Source organism: Cebus imitator, unplaced genomic scaffold (assembly GCF_001604975.1).
Source record: "Cebus imitator isolate Cc_AM_T3 unplaced genomic scaffold, Cebus_imitator-1.0 Scaffold71, whole genome shotgun sequence".
Classification (NCBI taxonomy): Eukaryota; Metazoa; Chordata; class Mammalia; order Primates; family Cebidae; genus Cebus; species Cebus imitator.
Genome location: NW_016107386.1, coordinates 39,797 through 59,245, shown reverse-complemented (window position 1 = coordinate 59,245; position 19,449 = coordinate 39,797). Strand labels below are relative to the sequence as shown.

Genomic DNA, 19,449 nt, shown 5'->3' with positions numbered 1-19,449 from the left:
TTGTACCTGGGGCCCGTCTGAGAGCGAAAAAGTCTTCTTTCAGGTCCCAAACCTAACAGGTCCGGCTTTCACTCTACGGTTTTTCCCAGGTCCAGAATGGAGGCAACATCCCATAGCACAGTCAACAAGGTCATGCCCACGGGGTCGCTCCACGAAGGCCGTGTACTGACAGGATTTGGGGCTTGGGGGGCAAATGGGAAACAATCGACAGGGATCAAAGTGCATTAGCGTCCACCACACCAGCCTTCCCGCGCCCCGAGCCCCCAGCTCCGCGAACTCGATCCTTTGGGAACAGCCAGTCTGCGGGACCCAGCGCGCGTGCGCGAGGCCATAGGGGACGCCCCCACTCGAGCGCGCGGTGAGCAGGGCGCGTGACCGGGCGGGCGCGCAGCCGGAGGAGCGCGCGGGCGCGCTACGGAGTCGGCGTCGGCGCGCGCTCCCGGCCGAAGCTGTATAGGCTAGGGAGGGAGCCAGGCGGCGGAGGCGGCGGCGGCGCCCCAGACCCGAAGGGACGCGCGGGCCTTGCGCGGCGGGAGCGGACGGCGGCGGAGGAGACCCTAGGCTCGCGGTCCGAGGCGGGAGGGCTCGGCTTCTCGACCGCCCGCCTCCAAGGCCGCTGGCCGCTTCTCTCTACCGGAGTGGCCGCCGCCCCTGGAGACTCGCCGGGACACGGGCCTAAGCCGCCGCCAACGCCGCGGGCGTCCTGACTGCTCGGACTCGTCGGACCAGGCCGGGTGGGAGCGAGCTTGCGGGCAGGTGCCGCTCTTGGAGGGTGGGCCGAGGGCGAGGCGCCCACCGCGCGGCCCGCGGGCCGGGCTCGGCGGAGGGGCCGCTCGCGCAGCACCCCCACCGCGGGCCGGAGCCCGGGGCGCCGCCCCTCCTTCTCCCGGGACCGCCCGGCCGGGGCTGCGGGAGCCGGGGGGACGCCGCGCCCGCCGCCGCCAGCCGGGCTCGCGAGGGAGAGCAGGGCGGAGAAACTTTGCCTTTTATTGTTTTTAGTCCTTAAGTGCAAGGAACTCTGTGTTGGGAGGAAAAATGTCCTTCTTCAATTTCCGTAAGATCTTCAAGTTGGGGAGCGAGAAGAAGAAGAAGCAGTACGAACACGTGAAGAGGGACCTGAACCCCGAAGACTTTTGGGAGATTATAGGAGAATTGGGCGACGGAGCCTTTGGGAAAGTGTACAAGGTAAGAGGGGGAAAACGGGAAGTTGTAGTGCGAAGATAAAACAGCCACTGGCCTGGAGTGGCGGGAGGACTTCTGCTCCCCTCGTCCCTTTCCTGTCTCCTGCTCCTTCTGACTGTTAGGGTTCGATGCAACTTTACTTGGCTGATCGTCCAAGGAGTAGCTAAGAAGTCGGGTTTACGATGGAACAAAATGGGGCCTGGATGGAGTTTACAGGACAATTGGAAAGGGAGGCAGGGTTATAAAGTCTGCTCTGTCAAGCTTCAAAAGAAATGAGAGTGTTCTTTAATTTATAGAAGGGGTCTGGTTGTGCCCTCCAAGTATTTTAGAATGAGAAACTCATTGCACTTTTCAGTGGATTTGTCTACTGACTGCATTCGCGTGCATGCTTGTACTCCAGCAGTTCCCTTTTTAGGGTCCAGGGTATATATTTGGTTGTATCTAGAGCTAATACATAACTGGTTGGGATCAAGTGATTGCTACTTGAAGTCTCTTCGCGAGTTGGTTGCTTGACAGCATACTATAAAATGGAATGGAATTTCTGACAAAATTTCCACAAGAAAACCTTCATGTTTTTAAAAATATATTTATAGTAAGCATTGACTGGAAGTCAGTATCAGCGCTTAAAAAATTAAAAACACACGTAGCTATATATTTCGATAGGAAGAGGCTTGGCGTTTCAGCCTAAAGGCATTAATGTTAACTATTTACTGTCTCCTAAGGAGCATATGAATGATGTCATTGGATTATTTTCATCCGGAAGGGCGAGTTTTTTATGAGACAGCGTTTAGGGAAAGGATCCACAGGGTTGCCTAGAAGTGAAAACATAAGAAAATAACTTAGGTTTATACAGGACTTTGCAGTTTTTAAATACTTTCAAATAATTTGGCCCCCACAAAAATCTTGTGAGGCAGGTAGGTCAGTATCAGTATCCACATTTAACAGATGAAGGTACTGAAATTGTTCACAGCCATATGAGTCACAGCCTAGACATGAACTCAGGTCTTCTGACCCCGTATTTAGTATTGTTTTTTACTTTAACTGGTAGAAATCAGAGCATTTTGCTTACTGCTTTCTAAGCACCAGTACACTTGTGTGCCTTTGCCCTGCCCTTTGCCCTGTCTCAAATGCATCTTGTCAAAACCCTAGTCCTCATTCTTTAGGCTGAAATATGCACCCGTTTCTGTGTGCTTTCAGAACACGTTCACATGGCTATTATGGCACTTGTCACTTATTACTGTTAGTATATTTATGTTTCTATAATAAAATTAAGGACCAAATTATATATTTGGGTTCATCCACTGCCTTAGCATATAGCGATGTGTCTGTTTGTTGAAATAAAAGGATGTATTTTATCTACATAAGAATGCCATCGTGGAAGCTATCATATACTGTGAAAGTTGGCAAAATAAACTTCGTTATTTGTGTGGAAGGTAGAGTATGGGCTTCACCAAGAGCTACATAAGATGCAACACTTTAGTGTAGTGGGAAGATAACTCCTGGGAATCAAGAGTTGTGTTTTAGTGCTGGCTGTCACAAACAAGTGTTTTAATCCTGGACGAAACACTTAACTTCTCTGGACCTCCATTTTCTTAGCCATAATACAGATTTTCTTAAGAGTTTGTTTAGATTCTTTCACCCATTAAAGTTCTTTAAGTATGGAATTAGCCTGGAAAGGCAAAAATAAATTCTCAAGGCTCCTAGAATCTTGTAGTTAGAAGGTGGTAGGTGATTATGGGCAGTTTTCATGGTGTAAATGTGTTTTAGCAAATCTAAACAATTTAGTAGTAAGAGCACTGGCTCTGGAGTTGGAATATAACTTAGTTCTCTCACTCAATAGCAGCATGTTACCTTGAGCAAGTTTCTTATTTGTCCTGTGCCTAACTTGCCTCATCCATAAGACCTCCTCAGTGTGAGGTTTAAAGAAGATAATAAATATAAAGCACATGGAAAGGAGTCAGTAAATGGTAGAAATTATTGTTATTACATTTAGAGCTCATAGATGCAAAATATGGGATGAGATGGGAAAAGGAACCAAGAAGATAATAAACCATTTTCTTGGTTTCTAATGGCATGGGCAGATTGTGTGGAGATACTAAAGCCCTGTTTTATTCTTTCATGACACTTTCTGCAAAATGTAATCTGTCTTCCTATACTGAGACATTAATTGGAAAATTTCTGAAAAACAGGAATCTTATTTCATGTAGTTATTTGAGCACTATAAAATTGTGTCAAGGATAATTTCTGTGGTCTTGATGTCTGTATTTTAGTATGATATTTGAAGAGCATGGGCTCGCACTATTTTGTTTTTTCTTTTCTTTTTTTGGGAGATGGAGTCTTGATCTGTCGCCCAGGCTGGAGTGCCGTTGTGGCGCGACCTTGTCTTACCGCAACTTCCCCCTCCTGGGTTCAGGCGACTCTCCTGCCTCAGCCTCCCAAGTAGCTGGGACTATGGGTGCCTGCTGCCACGCCTGGCTAATTTTTTATATTTTAGTAGAGATGGATTGGTCTTGAACTCCAGAGCTCAGGCAGTCTGCCCGCCTCAGCCTCTCTGAGTGCTAGGATTACAGGCGTGAGCCACTGCACCCAGCCTTGTTTTCTTTTTTCATTTCACTGCTCTGTGCCTGTAAGGAGTAGGGTATGAGTTTTTTAAAAAATAAAATTTGAAATTAAAACTTATCTGACTTCTTATGACCTTTTTCTAAAAGTTTTTTTTTTTTTTTCTAGATTCCCTAGAAATTGAGGATTTATAAACCACCTTATATTTGGTAGGAAAAGCTATGAAACCTTAAGGTTGTACATAGTGTTATGTAGTAGAAAATTATTTATAAACTTGATTCTAACTATCATTTGGTTATGGAAGTTGGTAACTGTTGCAAAGATTGTATTGTAAATAGAAGTTTAGTATCCCATTTCCCAAATGCTTGGGACCAGAAGTGTTTAGGAATTTGGAATTTTTTTGATTTTGGAATTTTTGCATTATACTTAGTTATCAAATATCTAAAATTGAAAATGTTCTAGTGAGCATTTCCTTTGAGCATCATGTCATGTTAGGACTCAGAAAGTTGCAGATTTTGGATCATTTCAGATTGGATTTTCAGATTTGGGATGTGTAACCTATAGGTAATCATGTTGTATATTTAGCTTGAGTCATTTTTCTATCATATACTTATTGTATTTCTTCAACTCAGTCCAGCACTGTACACATTTAACAGTTACTTCCTTGCCTGGAAAGCTTCACTACTTTATTTCTCTTTTAAAAATAGTAGTATTTTATATATAAATGAAGATATGTAATATCCTTTAGAATTTTTTATCTTAGGATTTCTATTTTTTTTTTTTTTTTTTTTTTTTTTTTTGTTTTTTTTTTTTTTTTTTTTTTTTTTTTTTTTTTTTTTGAGATGGAGTCTGTCATCCAGGCTGCAGTGCAGTGGTGCAGTCTCGGCTCACTGCAACCTCTGCCTCCCTGGTTCAAGCAATTTTTCTGCTTCAGCCTCCCGAGTAGCTGGGACTACAGGCATGTGCTGGCACACCCATCTAATTTTTTGTGATTTTAGTAGAGATGGGGTTTTACTATGTTGGCCAGGGTGGTCTTGAACTCCTGACCTCAGGTGATCCACCTGCCTCGGCCTCCCAAAGTGCTGGGATTACAGGCATGAGCCACCACGTCCAGCTGGATTTCTCTTGTTTGTAACAGAAAAAAAGAATGACATAAGATTATGGATTGAATTGCATTTCTAGAAAGCTATTTCATCTATTCAGTTGAAACTAGACTCTTGGCTGTGTGCTGGATGAAAGGGATTTTTATATGACAACTGACGGGTGTATGCCTTTTAAAAAATAGTGAAATATATCATCTTTGTATAAAAAATACAGAAACATACACATTTAGCAGTTAATAAAGTGACTTCTTATTAATAACCATCAGGGTCAAGGAATTCTGCCAACATCCGGGAGTCCCTCTTGCCTCCTTTCTGTATCTAATACCTTCTCTCTCCCTAAAAGAAACCACTATCCTATCTTTAAGTTATTCATTTACTTGCTTTTCATAATCATTTACTATCTCAGTTTATATCCCTAAATGTTATAAATTTAGCTTTGTGTGTACTTGAACTTTATGTGAATGGAATCATATTGAGCGTATTCTTTTGTGTCTTTCCTCTTTCAAAATCAGTGTTATGTTTGTGAGGTTCATCTTTATCACATAGAGCTGTAGTTCTTTTTCACTGTAGCATTGTATTCTATTATATGATGATATCACCAATTATTTACCATTGTACTATTAGTTGATATATTAGATTGTTTCCAGTTTTTGGCTTACACAAAATGTTATTGCACATATGCATGAGTTTCTCTGAGTTAATCCAGGAATGGAATTGCTAGGTTATAGGGTAGTGTATCTTTAATTTTACCAAATGATGCCAAACTCATTATACAAGTTTACATTCCCATCAGCAGTTTAAGAATTTCTTTGCCCTGCATCTTTGCTAGCATTTAGTATTGTCAGAATTTTAAAGTTTTGACAGCCTGATAATGTGTTACATTTCTCATTGTGTGTTTAATTCACCTTTCACAGATTACTAAAAAATAATTATTTTAATATGTATTTGGTACTTTGAATTTCTTCTTTTGTGTTTGGGTCTCTTACTCATTTCTCTATTGATGCCTTTTTGTTTATATGTTGAGTGTGTGTGTATGTATGTGTGTGTATACAGTATATGTGTTTTGAATTTTTTGTTTGTTTTTTGAGATGTAGTCTCAAACTTTTGCCCAGGCTGGAGTGCAGTGGTATGATCTCAGCTCACTGCAACTCCCACCTCCCAGGTTGAAGTGATTCTCCTGCCTCAGCCTCCTGAGTAGCTGGGATTACAGGTTCGTGCCACCACGCCCATTAATTTCTGTATTTTTAGTAGAGATGGAGTTTCACCATGTTGGTCAGGCTGGTCTGGAACTCCTGACCTTGTGTTCTGCCTCCCTCGGCTTCCCAAAGTCGCTGGGATTACAGGCGTAAGTCACCGCTCTCGGCCGTGTGTGTGTTGAATTTTAACCATTTGCTGGTGATAGTTATTACAAATGTATTCTCATTCTGTGACTTGTCTTTTCATTCTCATTATAGTGCCTTTTTGTGAACATAATTTTTTAACATGGTCCAGTTAGTCCTTTTTTTCCTTTACAGTTGATGCTTTTTGTGTTATGTTTAAGACATTTTTTCCTAACCTGTGATAATGAAGATAATCTCCTATATTCTTTTTTTTTTTTTTTTTTTTGAGACGGAGTTTCGCTCGTTACCCAGGCTGGAGTGCAATGGCGCGATCTCGGCTCACCGCAACCTCCGCCTCCTGGGTTCAGGCAATTCTCCTGCCTCAGCCTCCTGAGTAGCTGGGATTATAGGCGCGTGCCACCATGCCTGGCTAATTTTTGTATTTTTAGTAGAGAAAGCATTTCACCATGTTGGCCAGGGGTCTCAAACTCCTGGCCTCAAGTGATCCACCCGCCTCGGCCTCCCACAGTGCTGGGATTACAGGCTTGAACCACCGCACCTGGCCGATAATCTCCTATATTCTAAAAGCTTTATGATTTTGCCTTTCTTTAACAATTAGGTCTGTAATCTACCTGGAATAGATTTTTTAAACAGTATGAGGTAGGGGTACAGTTTCATTTTTTTCCCCCATGTGGATACACAATTGTCCCAGAACTATTCACTAGGAAGAAAAATATTTCCCCACTGCTCTGCCGTCCCCTGTCACATAGCATATGTCTGTTTCTGCAATCTCTGTTCTCTTCATTGATCTGTCTATTCCTGTACCAGTATCCCACTGTCTTAATGAGGAAAGCATTAAAATAAATCTCTGCTTCTTCTTCAACATAGTTTAGCATTATTCTTGGCCTTTAGGGCTTCTGTTTACATTTTCGAGTTAGCTTGGTTGAGTTCCACAAAAAAACTTGTATTTTTTTGGAGAGATTTTATTGAATTTATAATTCAGTTTTGGAAAAATTAACCTCTCTTTGATATTGAGTCTTCTCACCTATGCATATGTTTTACCTCTGTTTAGATATTTTTTTAGTATCTTAATGAGTTACAATTTTTTCCCTAGAAGTTTTTGGAACACAAACTACTTTAAGGATATCTTAAATACTTTGTTTTTCAACTGTTAGAATTTCCTTCTTGTTTTTGTGGTTTACAACTTTTAGTAGCCTTCTGAGAAAGGATCCATGGAAAACGTATTTTTTAAGAACTTGCCTGTCTGAATATGTCTTTATAATAAGGTCACAACTTAATATATATAATTCTAGTTCAAAAGTACTTTTTTGAAGAATTTTTACGATTTAGAATTTGTTATAGTTTTTAAGACTTTCTTCTATTCATTGTCTTTTGGCTTCAAGAGTTGCACTTGAATGTCTGATGCCATTTTGTTTCCTGGATCCTTTGCCATCTTTTTCTCTTAATAGCTTTTAGGATTTTCTTTTGTCCTCTGTTCATGGTGCTGTAGTTCTTTTTGTCTTCTTTCGTTTTGCTGGGCTCTTGATTAGTCCTTTCAGTTCAAAGACTTAGTCCTTCAGTTCTGTGACATTTTCTTGTATTATTTATTTGACAACCTCCACCTACACTTTCCCCAATAATAGCTCTTGCCGTGGTTTTAAGATTCTTTATGTCCCTAAGCTCAGTGGATACTTACTTGACCTCTCAGGACCATTTGAGATACTTGACCATTCTTTCCTTTAAAAAGCTCATTTTTTGGCTTTTAAGTCACCATCCTCTTGATTTCCCTTCCACCTCTGTGTCTATTCCTCAGACTCCTTTGCTGGCTCTTCTTCTTTCTGACTTTAAGGTGTAGAAATTCCACAAGGCTTGGGTATAGGCTGCTTTTTCCTTTGCTTAAGAGAACCCATCTTCTCCCATGACTCAATTAGCATCTAAATGCAATTTATATCTCTACCCTAAGACCTTCCTTTTGAACTCCAGATCCACACATCCAACTGTATATTAGAGATTTGTGCTTGGATGTCTCACAGATGCCTTAAACTGCAAGTCTAAAACATGAACTAATTCAGCTTATGATGTCAGCCCCAAATTTGCTCCTTCTGTGTTCCCATTCAGTAATTACTACTTCCATCGACCAGTTGCATAGGCCAGAGACCTAGAGGTCATTTTTAACACCTGTTGCTGCCTTCCCCACCAAACCTAATTAAAAGCCAAGGACTGTTAATTCTACCTACTAAATATTTCTCAAACCTTTCTTTCTTCACTGTCATTTCACTAGTCAAAACTGCTGTTATCTCTTACTCAGACTACTGCAATCTTATTGGTGTTTTGGCCTTTATATAAATATAATCATTTACATGATTCTTTTAATCCTGTAATCATTTAATATATTCCTTCGTGTTGGGCTCCTTTTGCTAAACATTGTATGAGTGAGTTTCATTCATGTCGTTGAATGTAGTAGTCATTTGATCTTTTTCTTTGCTGTATGGTATTTTGTGAAGTATTATAGTTTATCCATTCTGTAGTATTTGGATTGTTTTAACTTTTTGTATATTAAGAATACAATTCATGGCCTGGTGCAGGGGCTTATGCCTGTAATCCCAGCACTTTGGCATGCCAAGGTGGTAGGGTCGCTTGAACCCAGGAATTCAAGACCAGCCTGGGCAACCTAGGGAGAAGCCATCTTTGTTTGTTTTAATTTGTTCTTTTTTCTTGAGACAGAGCCTCACCTCTGTCACCCAGGCTGGAATGCAGTGGTGGGATCAACTTTCCGGGTTCAGGTGATCCTCCCACCCCAACCTCCCAAGTAGCTGGGACTATAGGTGCCTGCCACCATGCCCAGCTAATTTTTGTATTTTTTGTAGAGACAAGATTTTGCCATGTTGCCCAGGCTGGTCTCGAACTCTTAGGCTCAAGTGATCTGCCCACCTTGGCCTCCCAAACTGCTAAGATTACAGGCGTGAGCCACTGTGCCCACCCTTAAATTTTTTTAATTAATAAAAAATGATTCATGAATATTCTTGTGCATTTTGGTGCACATATGTCATTTTGGATATATACTGGGAAGGAATTCTCTAGGTCATAGGTTATATGCATTTTCAGCTTTAGAAGATACTACCAGTTTTACAAAGTGGTTGTACCAATTTACGCTACCATCAGTAGGGTATGGGAGTTTTCACAGTTGCTCTATGTCTTCACTGGCACTTGGTATTGTTATTAACATGATCTTTAATGTTTTGTTAGTCATTCTGTTGAGTGCGAATAGTTTTATTTACATTTTTCTTTATTTTTTAATTTTATTATTTATTTATTTATTTGAGACAGAGTCTTGCTCTGTCGCCAGGCATCATGCTGGAGTGCGCAATCTTGGCTCGCTGCAACCTCCACCTCCTGGGTTCAAGCAATTCTCCTGCCTCAGCCTCCCGAGTAGCTGGGACTATAGGCGTGTGCCACCCTGCCTAGCTAATTTTTGTATTTTTAGTAGAGATGGGGTTTCACCATGTTGGCCAGGATGGTCTTGATCTCTTGACCTCGTGATCCACCCACCTTGGCCTCCCAAAGTGCTGGGATTACAGGCGTGAGCCACCACACCCGGCCTGGTTTTATTTACGTTTTTCTGATGATTAATGTAGTCAGTCATTATGTGCTTATTCCATATTTGAGTATCTTTTTTTGGAGGAATTCCTGGTTTTTTGCCCAATTAAAAAAAAAGCAGCTCTATTTTGAGGTATAATTTATATACCACAAAATCCACCCGTTTTAAATATATAATTTTGTGAGTTTTAGTAAATCAGTATAGTTTTGCAACCATTACTGCAATCCAGCTTTGGAACCCTTCTATCATCCCCCAAAAGTTCCCATGTGCCTATTTTGCAGCCAGTCTCCATTCCCACACTGAGCCCAAGATAGCCCTTACTTGCTTTCTGGCTCTACAGTTTTGCCTTTTCTAGAATTTTTTAATAAATAGAAACATACAGTATGTATTCTTAATATGTATGGCTTTTTGCACTTAGCACAGGGTTTCTCAATATTGGCACTACAGCCATTTTGGACTGGATAATTCTTTTTTGTGGAGGGCTTTTTCCTATGCGCTGTAGGATGCATCCTCGACCCCTACCCGTTTGTGACAACCTAAAATACTTCCAGACATTGCCAAATGTTTCCTGGATGGCAAAATCACCTTTAAGTTGAGCACCACTGGTTGAGTATAGTTTTTCAGGATTCATCATTTGAATGAATTTCATTCATTGAAATTTTTCAATTCTATAAAAAAGTTGATACATGAAAAAAGTTGTATAGTGAACATACACATATCAACTACCTAGATTCTACAGGTGTTCATATTTTGCTATACTGACTTTATTACACATGTCTATCCATCCATTCATCCATTTATCCATTCATTATGTTTCTCTTTTTCATTTTCTTAAGGATTTTCTCTTCTTTCAATTATTTGTACCTTGTTTTCTTTCACTTATCTAATTACGTCAATTAATCCTTCCTGAACAATTTTAAATAACTTGACATTGGAAATGTTAGCAATTTAGTTAATTATTTTACAGAATATTTTCTGGCATAGTTTTAAAGTTTTAAACTTTCCTTCTTAGTTTTCTGTTTTCAACCAGAAAGTTACTATGTGTTGACACAGACTTCTAGATAAAGTGACATATTACTATATTCCCATGTTTCTTCTTTATACATCTGTGTTTAAGTTCACACAGATCTTTAACACAGCTCAGTGACAGAAGCAGTTAATTCTTATTTTGCCACAGTTGTGTCTCTATGCCAAGGTACACTTCTGCTTGAATATAAGATGCTATTTCTGTTACTGTATGAAATGTTGCCTTTTTATTATAAAAATCTGTCACTTTTATGTACCAAAATGAGAACTCAGATGGTTTTGAAATTTCAGAAAAAATTTTAATGAAAGGAACAAATCAAAATTTCAGTGAATAATTTTTTTTCTTGAAGAGAAATCATTTTCAAAAGTAGTTTTTAAGTGATAATTTCATCTCAAGATAATGAGAAGAAAAATGACAGGACCAGGACAATTATGTTATCCCTGTGTTTCTTACTAACTTGTTTTTTATCTATAAGGATATAACTACTGAATGTACATATGGAATATAAAAACAATATTTTGTTGTTGTTCTTCTTTTAATTTATAAGATGATCAACTTTTCCAGTGTACCAGTTTATCAGCTCACACTTCTTTCTAAACATTAATGCTGAAATATTACTTAATTTTAGTGCTTTCTTTAGAAAGGGAGGGTATTTGTATCATCCCTCCTTCCACCCTTCCTCCTTTCTTGGAAAGTGTGAGCAAAGTTAATAAATTTAATTTCTCTTTGTATGCTGTCATTTTAGCATCTCAATGTAAAAGAAATATACTGGAAATCAAGATACTTTATTTTTTAATTTTAATTGTAATTTTTTCTGAGACAGGGTCTCGCTCTGTCGCCCAGGCAGAAGTGCAGTGGTATGATCTTGGCTCACTGCAACCTCCAAATCCCAGGTTCAAGCGATTCTCGTGCCTCAGCTTCTGGAGCAGCTGGGATTATAGGCATGTACCACCACACCTGGCTAATTTTTGTATTTTTTAGTAGAAATGGGGTTTCACCATGTTGGCCAGGCTGGTCCCCAACTTTTGGGCTCAAGTGATCTTCCCGCCTTGGCCTCCCATAGTGCTGGGATTAAGGCGTGAGCCACTGTATCCAGGCAAGATATTTTATTTTTACTTGTAAAGCATATATGTTTTATTTCCATTTGGTATGTTGTATGGCATGAGCTTTATAAAGTCTCTTAAAATTTTAAAGGTCTGTGTTATGGCATATTAACATTTAAGATAAAGTAATATTACATAATTTATTTCAGAGTATCCTGCCAAAATTTTATTAAAAATGGCCAAGAAACTAACATACCATATCTAATTTTGGATCTTTAACCTTGATAGAGCCTTTTTTCTGGCCCCTTTTTCCTTGTCTGTTCCCTGATGGATGTGAAGTAATATTGTCCCAGATTACTAATGAGGTTGAGCTCCTTTTCATATGTTTATTGGCCATTTGGATTTCCTGTTCTCTGAAGTGCTTGTTAAAGTCTTTTGGTCCTCTTTCTTTTTCTCATTGATTTATAGGGGGTCATTATATATTTTGGATACTTATCTCTTGTCAGTTATATATGATGTACATTATTTTCTTTTGCTTTATGGTTTGTCTTTTCACTCTATGATGTTCTTTTTTGTGTACACATAAGTTTTAATATAGTCCAATTTATTAACTTTTCCCACATGGCTAATGTTTTTGTCTTAAGAAATTCCTCTCTACTCAAGATGGTGAAGATATCCTGTTGTGTTATCTTTGTAAAGTTTTATGGATCTGTGATTAAACTGGTGTTGATTTTCACTTATAGAGTGAGGTATAAGGGTCAAATTTTATGTTTTCTATGTAGGTACCAGTTGTCGCAGCACCATTTACTTTAAAGACCATCCTATTTTTTACTGCTTTGCAATGCTTCCATTGTATAATGGATGTCCATATGCACATAGTATATTTCCATGTTATTCTTTTAGGTTAAATTTTTAGGAGAATTGTTAGAGCAAAGTAAATGATTATTTATTAACGCTTACTTTGAAATTACAAAATTTGTGCAAATTTATTTTTTTAATTTTTTTATTTGGTAAAATACACAGAAAGTTACTGTCTCAACCATTTTTTATACCCTATGAAGATTCACTATCTTTATGATTTTTAAATGTCTAATTCATTAATACTAAATACATTTGTAATGTGCAGCCATCACTGCTATCCAGCTCCATGCCTCTCACCATCTTTTAAAATGAAACTCTATGCTGTTAAACACTAACTTGCTATTTCTTCCTTCCTCCAGCCCTAAGCAACTGCCCTTCTACTTTTTGATACTATGATTTTGACTACTCTAAGTACCTCATATAAATGGAATTATACTATTTATTATTTTGTGGCTAACATATGTCATTTAGCATAATGTCCTTAAGGTTCATCCATGTCATAGCATATGTTAGAATTTCCTTTCTTTTAAGGCTGAATAATATTTTATTGTATGTATATATACATTTTGCTTATCCGCTCATCTCTTGATGACACTTGAATTGCTTCCATGTTTTAGTTGTTGTGTATTTAGCTATGAACATGGGTGTACAAATATCTCTTTGAGACCCCGCTTTCAGTTTTTTAGGGTATATACCCAGGAATGGAATTGCTGGATCATGTGGGAATCTGCTTTTAATTTTGGGGGTGAACTGCTATACTGTTTTCTGTAGCTATACCATTTTATATTTCCATAGACTTGTGCACAAAACAAGAGTTCTAATTTCTCCACATTTTTGCCCACACTTGTTCTTTTCTTTCTTTTTTAAATAATAGTCATCCTAGTGGGTGTGAGGTGGTAGTTATTATAGTTTTTACTTGTATTTCTCTAATATTAGTGATGCTGAGCATCTTTTCATGTGCTTATTGGCCATTTGTGTATCTTCATTGGAGAAATAAATACGTGTTCAACTCCTTAGCATGTTTTTGAATTGAGCTAGTTCTGGTTTTTTTGTTGTTGTTGCGTTTTAGAAGTTATCTATATATTTTGGATATTGATCCTCACCAGATACATGATTTATAAATATTTTCTGTCACTCTATAGGTTGCCATTTTACTTTCTTGATGTTGTCTTGTAATAAATGTCCAGCATTTTACAATTTTCATCAAGTACAGTTTGTCTGTGTTTTCTTTTGATGCCTGTGCTTTGGTGTCATGTCTCAGAATTGATTGTCAAATCCAGTGTCATGAAGCTTTTGCCTCATGCTGTCTTCTGAGAGTTTTATAGTTTTAGGTCTTACATTTAAGTTTTTGTTTGGTCCATTTTTAGTTAATTTTTGTGTATGTTGTTAGATAAGGGTCCAACTTCACTCCTTCACATGTGGATATTCAGATTTCTCAGCACAATTTGTTGAAAAGACTGCCCTTTTCTCATTGACTGCTCGTAGCACCCTTGCCAAAAATCGTTAGACCATATATATGCCAGTTTTTTTTTCTGGTCTCTATTCCATTGGTTTGTATTTCAGGACTGCAGTGTTTTGATTACTATAGCTTCATAGTAATTTTGAAGTCAGGAAGTGTGAGTCTTCAAGCTTTGCTCTTTTTCAAGATGATTTTGGCTATTCAGGTTCCATTGAGATTCCATGTGAATTTTAGGATGGGTTTTTCTATTACTGTAAAAAATGACATTGAGATTTTGATTGATGTTGAATCTGTAGATTGCTTTGGGTAGTACTGACGTTTTAACAATATTAAGCCTCCAATACATGAACATGGGATGTGTTTTCATTTATGTCTTGAATTTCTTTCAGCATTGTTTTTTAGTTTTCATTATATAAGTCTTTTATCTCCTTAGTTAATTCCCAAGTGTTTTATTTTTTCTGATGCTATTGTAAATGGGATTGTTTTCCTTATTTAAAACCTTTATTTTTCTTGAATTAATTTCCAGAAGTGCTACATTTTTTGTCCTATTTTAAAATATATTTTCGAAATGACTTTTTGTGTTCTTTTTTCCATCTTTTCCAGCTGTGCAATCTATGCACATTTCCTCAGCTTCTTTATTACACAGTTGTGTTTCTTTCTGCATATTCATGCTGCTCAGAGTCAATTAGTTCTTGAAATAAGCAGGAAACCTGTGTGATCTGAGAATTGGTAAAAAATTTTGAAAACTGTAGACTTAGCCAAATTTAACTTATTACTGACATCATTTTCATGATATATTTTGACTGACCAATGACTAAATTTTGAATAAATAACCAGAACAATATAAATAAAAGAGTTTGGGAATGTAAAGGAAATATAAGGAAAATATAAAGTATATTTCTTTCCCTTTTGTAGAATTCAGAAAATAACACAATCCTTTGGATTTCTGTAATACTTTACAGAAATTGTGGAAAGAATATGTACAGTTGATCCTCATTATTTGCAGATTTTGTATTTGTGAATTTGTCTACTTGTTAAAGTTTACTTGTAGTCCTAAAGTCTATACTTGCAGCACTTATGCGGTTGTTTGCGTGTATGCACAAAGCTACAAAAAATTTGAATCCTCTGACAAACACATTCCCAGCTAAATTTGAACAAGGTGACACTGCCTTGCTATTTCAGCTCTCATGAAGAGATGACCAGAGGATGGAGACAGCAGAGGCAGTGTAGTGTAGTGCAAGAAGGTCCAGCCGGGGGGCCAGTTGGACAGGGTTTGAATCCTAAGTCTGAGATCTGTTTTTGGGATGGCTTTCCGCAAGTCAGTTAAAAGCCTCATTTCTCTTTTGTAAAATAAAGAGGAATCTCCCAAGATGAATTGTTTTCAGGATTTAAGATTATAATAATCTATGTGAGGGGTGTGTCTATGTGTATGGTTTTCAGTAGTCGCTAATTCAGTGCCTTCAGTGACTTTATAGAACATAACTACTGCAAATAGTGAGAATTCACTTTCTATCTTTGCTAAGTGTTGATGAGTAATTTTACTCTCTTTTGATATTGGTACTTGTTCCTACCAAAATCTTAGTAGGACTGAAAAGATCACCATAATTTGCATGTAATTTAAAACAGATAACAACAGGATCAGCAGTCTAAAAGTATATGCTTCCCAGTGCTATTTCCCTCTCTTCACTTAACAGCTCGTTGGAACTTTGGATATTTATTACCCAAATGTTTACTACTACTCTGCCTTAGCTCTCCCATCTGTGTTGCTCATAGGTTTTAGAAGGATTGTGCCAGTTCTTAATCTCAGTTCCAAATACGCCCTTCTATATTCTGCTTTGTGATGCTGGTTCAAAGACTGCAGATCCCATTTCTTCCTTGCTAGCAGTGCATTTCTGTTTCAAAAGTATAGAGCACTAGAGAGAGGCTGCAAGGAGGAGTAAGAAATGACTTACACCTTTGTCTTGTTTCCCCGTGAGCTTCCCGTCTGCTTTCTTATTACTTTGACCATCATCCTTGTAGAAGTTATTTTGCTTCAGCATCAGCAGTTTCTTTCTGTAGCAGCTGTTTAATACAGTTTGTAGTTTTTCCAACACTCACATAACTAGCCTCATCATAACCTTTCATAATACCAGCGCCAGTTGGCTGGTACCCCGTTCCTCAGAAGTTTGGGTCCCAGTCTTATGGGACCTTTCTTCCAGTTCAGACACAGCAGCACCAGCAGAGCATGACTGTCTCCTCAGGGGTCCGTCTGAGTTTCAGCCTTGTGGAACGCTTCCTCCAAGCTTCTGAGTTTTAATAATTCCAGTCTTTTCCCTTTGTTCTCATAGTCCTAGGGGTGGTAACTTTTGCCTGTAGTTGTTACCTCCATGTCCTTTGTATTATTTTTTTAGTTAGCAACAGAGTTAGTAATTGTTTTTATTAAATTTTCTCTATTAAAATAATCAATGTGATTTTCCTCCTGTCTGGACCCTAACTGATACACGGATTAAATAAGTTACTAAATGTAAGGTGCAGAGAACAGTGCCTCTTCTAAAAGCATGATGGATACTACTATATAGAATAACATACTTGAAGTAATTTGAGATTTTTCTTGCAAATTTCTTTGCAAAATACTAAAATTTCTAATTTATATAGCTAAAAACATTAAAATAATGATTGAATTTTATTGATATTAATATGCTCAAATGTCACCTCAGTTAGACCTAACTTAACTACCCTATTTAAGTTATAAACTCTTGTCTGTGTGCTCTGATATCCCTCCGTTTCTTCATCTTTTTGTTTGAGACAGGGGCCTTACTCTGTCACCCACGCAGGAGTGCAGTGGTATAGTCGTGGCTCATTGCAACTTCTCCCTCCTGGGTTCGAGTGATTCTTGTGCCTGAGCCTCCTGAGTAACTGGGATTACAGGCATTGTAATTTTTATGTTCTTTGGTAGAGATGGTATTTTGCCATTTTGCCATGCTGGTCTTGAACTCCTGGGCCCAAGTGATCTGCCCACCTCGGCCTTCCAAAGTGCTGGGATTCCAGGCATGAGCCACCACGCCCAGCCTCCGTTTCTTTCTTATTAGTTTACTTTTCCCTACAGTAAGAATTGCTGATATGCTAATTTATTTATTCGTTGACTGACCACTCCCCGAAATTATAATAAGTACCACCAGCACAGAGAGATTTTGCGTAGTTCGTACATTGTCAGCATCTAGAACAGTGACCTAATGTATAGAAGGCACTCAGTAAATATTTATTGGAAGAATGAATGGATTTCAGGAGATCAACTGTTTTGGTCAAAAAAGATTTTTACTATTTTTTTATGCAATGCTTCCCCCTTTTTTGAGGTTTCACCTTCCACAGTTTTATTTACCTGCAGTCTGAAAATAGGTGAGTGCAGTACAGTAAGATGTACTGAGAGACCACATTCACATAATTTTTATCATAGTGTCTTATTACAATTGTTCTATTTTATTGTTAGTTATTGTTGTTAATCTCTTAGTCTGGCTAACTTATAAATTAAACTTTATCATAGGTATGTATGTGAGGAAAAAACAAAGTATACATAGGGTTTAGTACTATCCAAGGTTTCAGGCATCCACCGGGGGTCTTGGGATGTATTACCTGGGGATAGAGGGGATGGCTGTATTGCGTTTCTTTTCTAGAGCACATTTCACTGGGGTGTTTTTTGTCCTTGTGTTTTCTGCAGCTTGGACCAGTGCCTTGTGGTGGGTGTTTATCAACAGTGATTTCAGTTATTTGGTTTTTACATTTGATGGTTATATTAATATAATTAATAATATTGCATATTAACATATAATAATATGTTAATATAATTATTACATATAATAATATGTAAATGTTATGCACTGGACAATTATGCTCTTCTTTTGGTTGGGGGAGAATACCTCAGCCTTGAGATGAAATCATCCTCATTGATAGAAACAATCCCAATGATTAATTTTTTTCTCTTTTTATTCTTTGTTTTTTTGATTCCTTTCATATTTATCTTTTTTTTTTTTTTTTTTTTTTTCTGCCTTCAATGGGCTAACACCTCTGTGGGACTGAAATCACCTCTATTTTCTGTGCTGGTCTTTCAATTTTCAGCTGAAAATTTTACTAAAAGATATTTTTCACTGTAAAATATTATGTAGTGTTAGAAAATGTAGAAATATAGAAATAAAATAAGTGAAGACTTAAAAATTATTCCTGTACTCACTACCCAGGGAATACCTTCTAATAAAACAAGACTGGTATAAGAGGGTGTAATTTTTTTAGAATATGAAACCAGTATGGAACATTCAGACAACTTATGTTTCTCAGCAGACCCCATTTGTTTGTGTAATGTGGCCAAGCGCTATTGATGATTCATGAAAATAAAAACAGTGATTTTAGGTGATCATGACTGATACTTGAAACCTTTTTATCAACAGAAGTTATATTTTTAAATTAAGGTTGGGTATTTATTATTCCATTCTTGTTTTTAATATCATTTAGTTCAGTGTTCCCCATCCTCTGGCACCAGAGGCTGATTTCATGAAAGTCAACTTTTCCACAGACTGGATGGGGGGATGTTTTTGGGATGATTCAAGCACGTTATGTTTATTGAACACTTTATTTCTATCATTATTACATTGTAATATGAAATAAGTATACATCTCACCATAGTATAGAATCATTGGGAGTGTGAGCTTGTTTTCCTGCAGCTAGATGGTCCCGTCTTGGAGTGATGGGAGACAGTGACAGATCTTCAGGTATTAGATTCTCATAAGCAGTACACAACTTGCATCCCTTGCACATGCAGTTCACAATAGGGTTTGTAGTTCACAATAGGGTTCGTGCTCCTATGAGAAGCTAATGCTGCTGCTGATCTGACAGGAGACAGAGCTCAGATGGTAATGTGAGCAATGGGGAGTAGCTGTAAATACAGATAAAGCTTTGCTCACTTGCTTGCTGCTAATCTCCTGCTTTGAAGCCTGGTTCCTAACAGGCTGTGGACTGATACTGGTTTGTGTCCCCGTGGTTGCAGACTCCTGGTTTAGTTATTTCATTAAGCCTTAATGTGAAGAGTTTTTAATGCCTTTAGATATTAGGTAGATAAGGTCTCTTATTTGTAATACTTTATGTCCCAGTTATATTAGTGTAGAGAATAATGTCACACACTTATAAAATGTTTATTTCAGTTTTGTTTTTTTAGAGTTCTTTAGAACCGGATCCTGATGAGTAATCATGTTATTTTCTTTTTTTTTTTTTTGAGACGGAGTTTCACTCTTGTTACCCAGGCTGGAGTGCAATGGCGCGATCTCGGCTCAC

The 19,449-nt window shown here is 38.1% G+C and overlaps 1 protein-coding gene across 2 annotated transcripts in view; it reads left to right on the top strand.

Annotated features, from left to right (window-relative positions):
* Nucleotides 1-451: 451 nt before the first annotated feature.
* The window catches only part of SLK (STE20 like kinase), a 58,298-nt gene continuing 39,300 nt past the window's right edge, over nt 452-19,449 (top strand). The window contains exon 1 of one of the 2 annotated variants that reach the window (XM_017531120.2): nt 452-1,185. In XM_017531120.2, coding sequence (XP_017386609.1) covers nt 1,036-1,185 — 150 coding nt within the window. In that variant the 5' untranslated portion in view covers nt 452-1,035. The remainder of the gene's footprint in view (nt 1,186-19,449) is intronic. The other variant, XM_017531121.2, reaches the window with a different exon arrangement.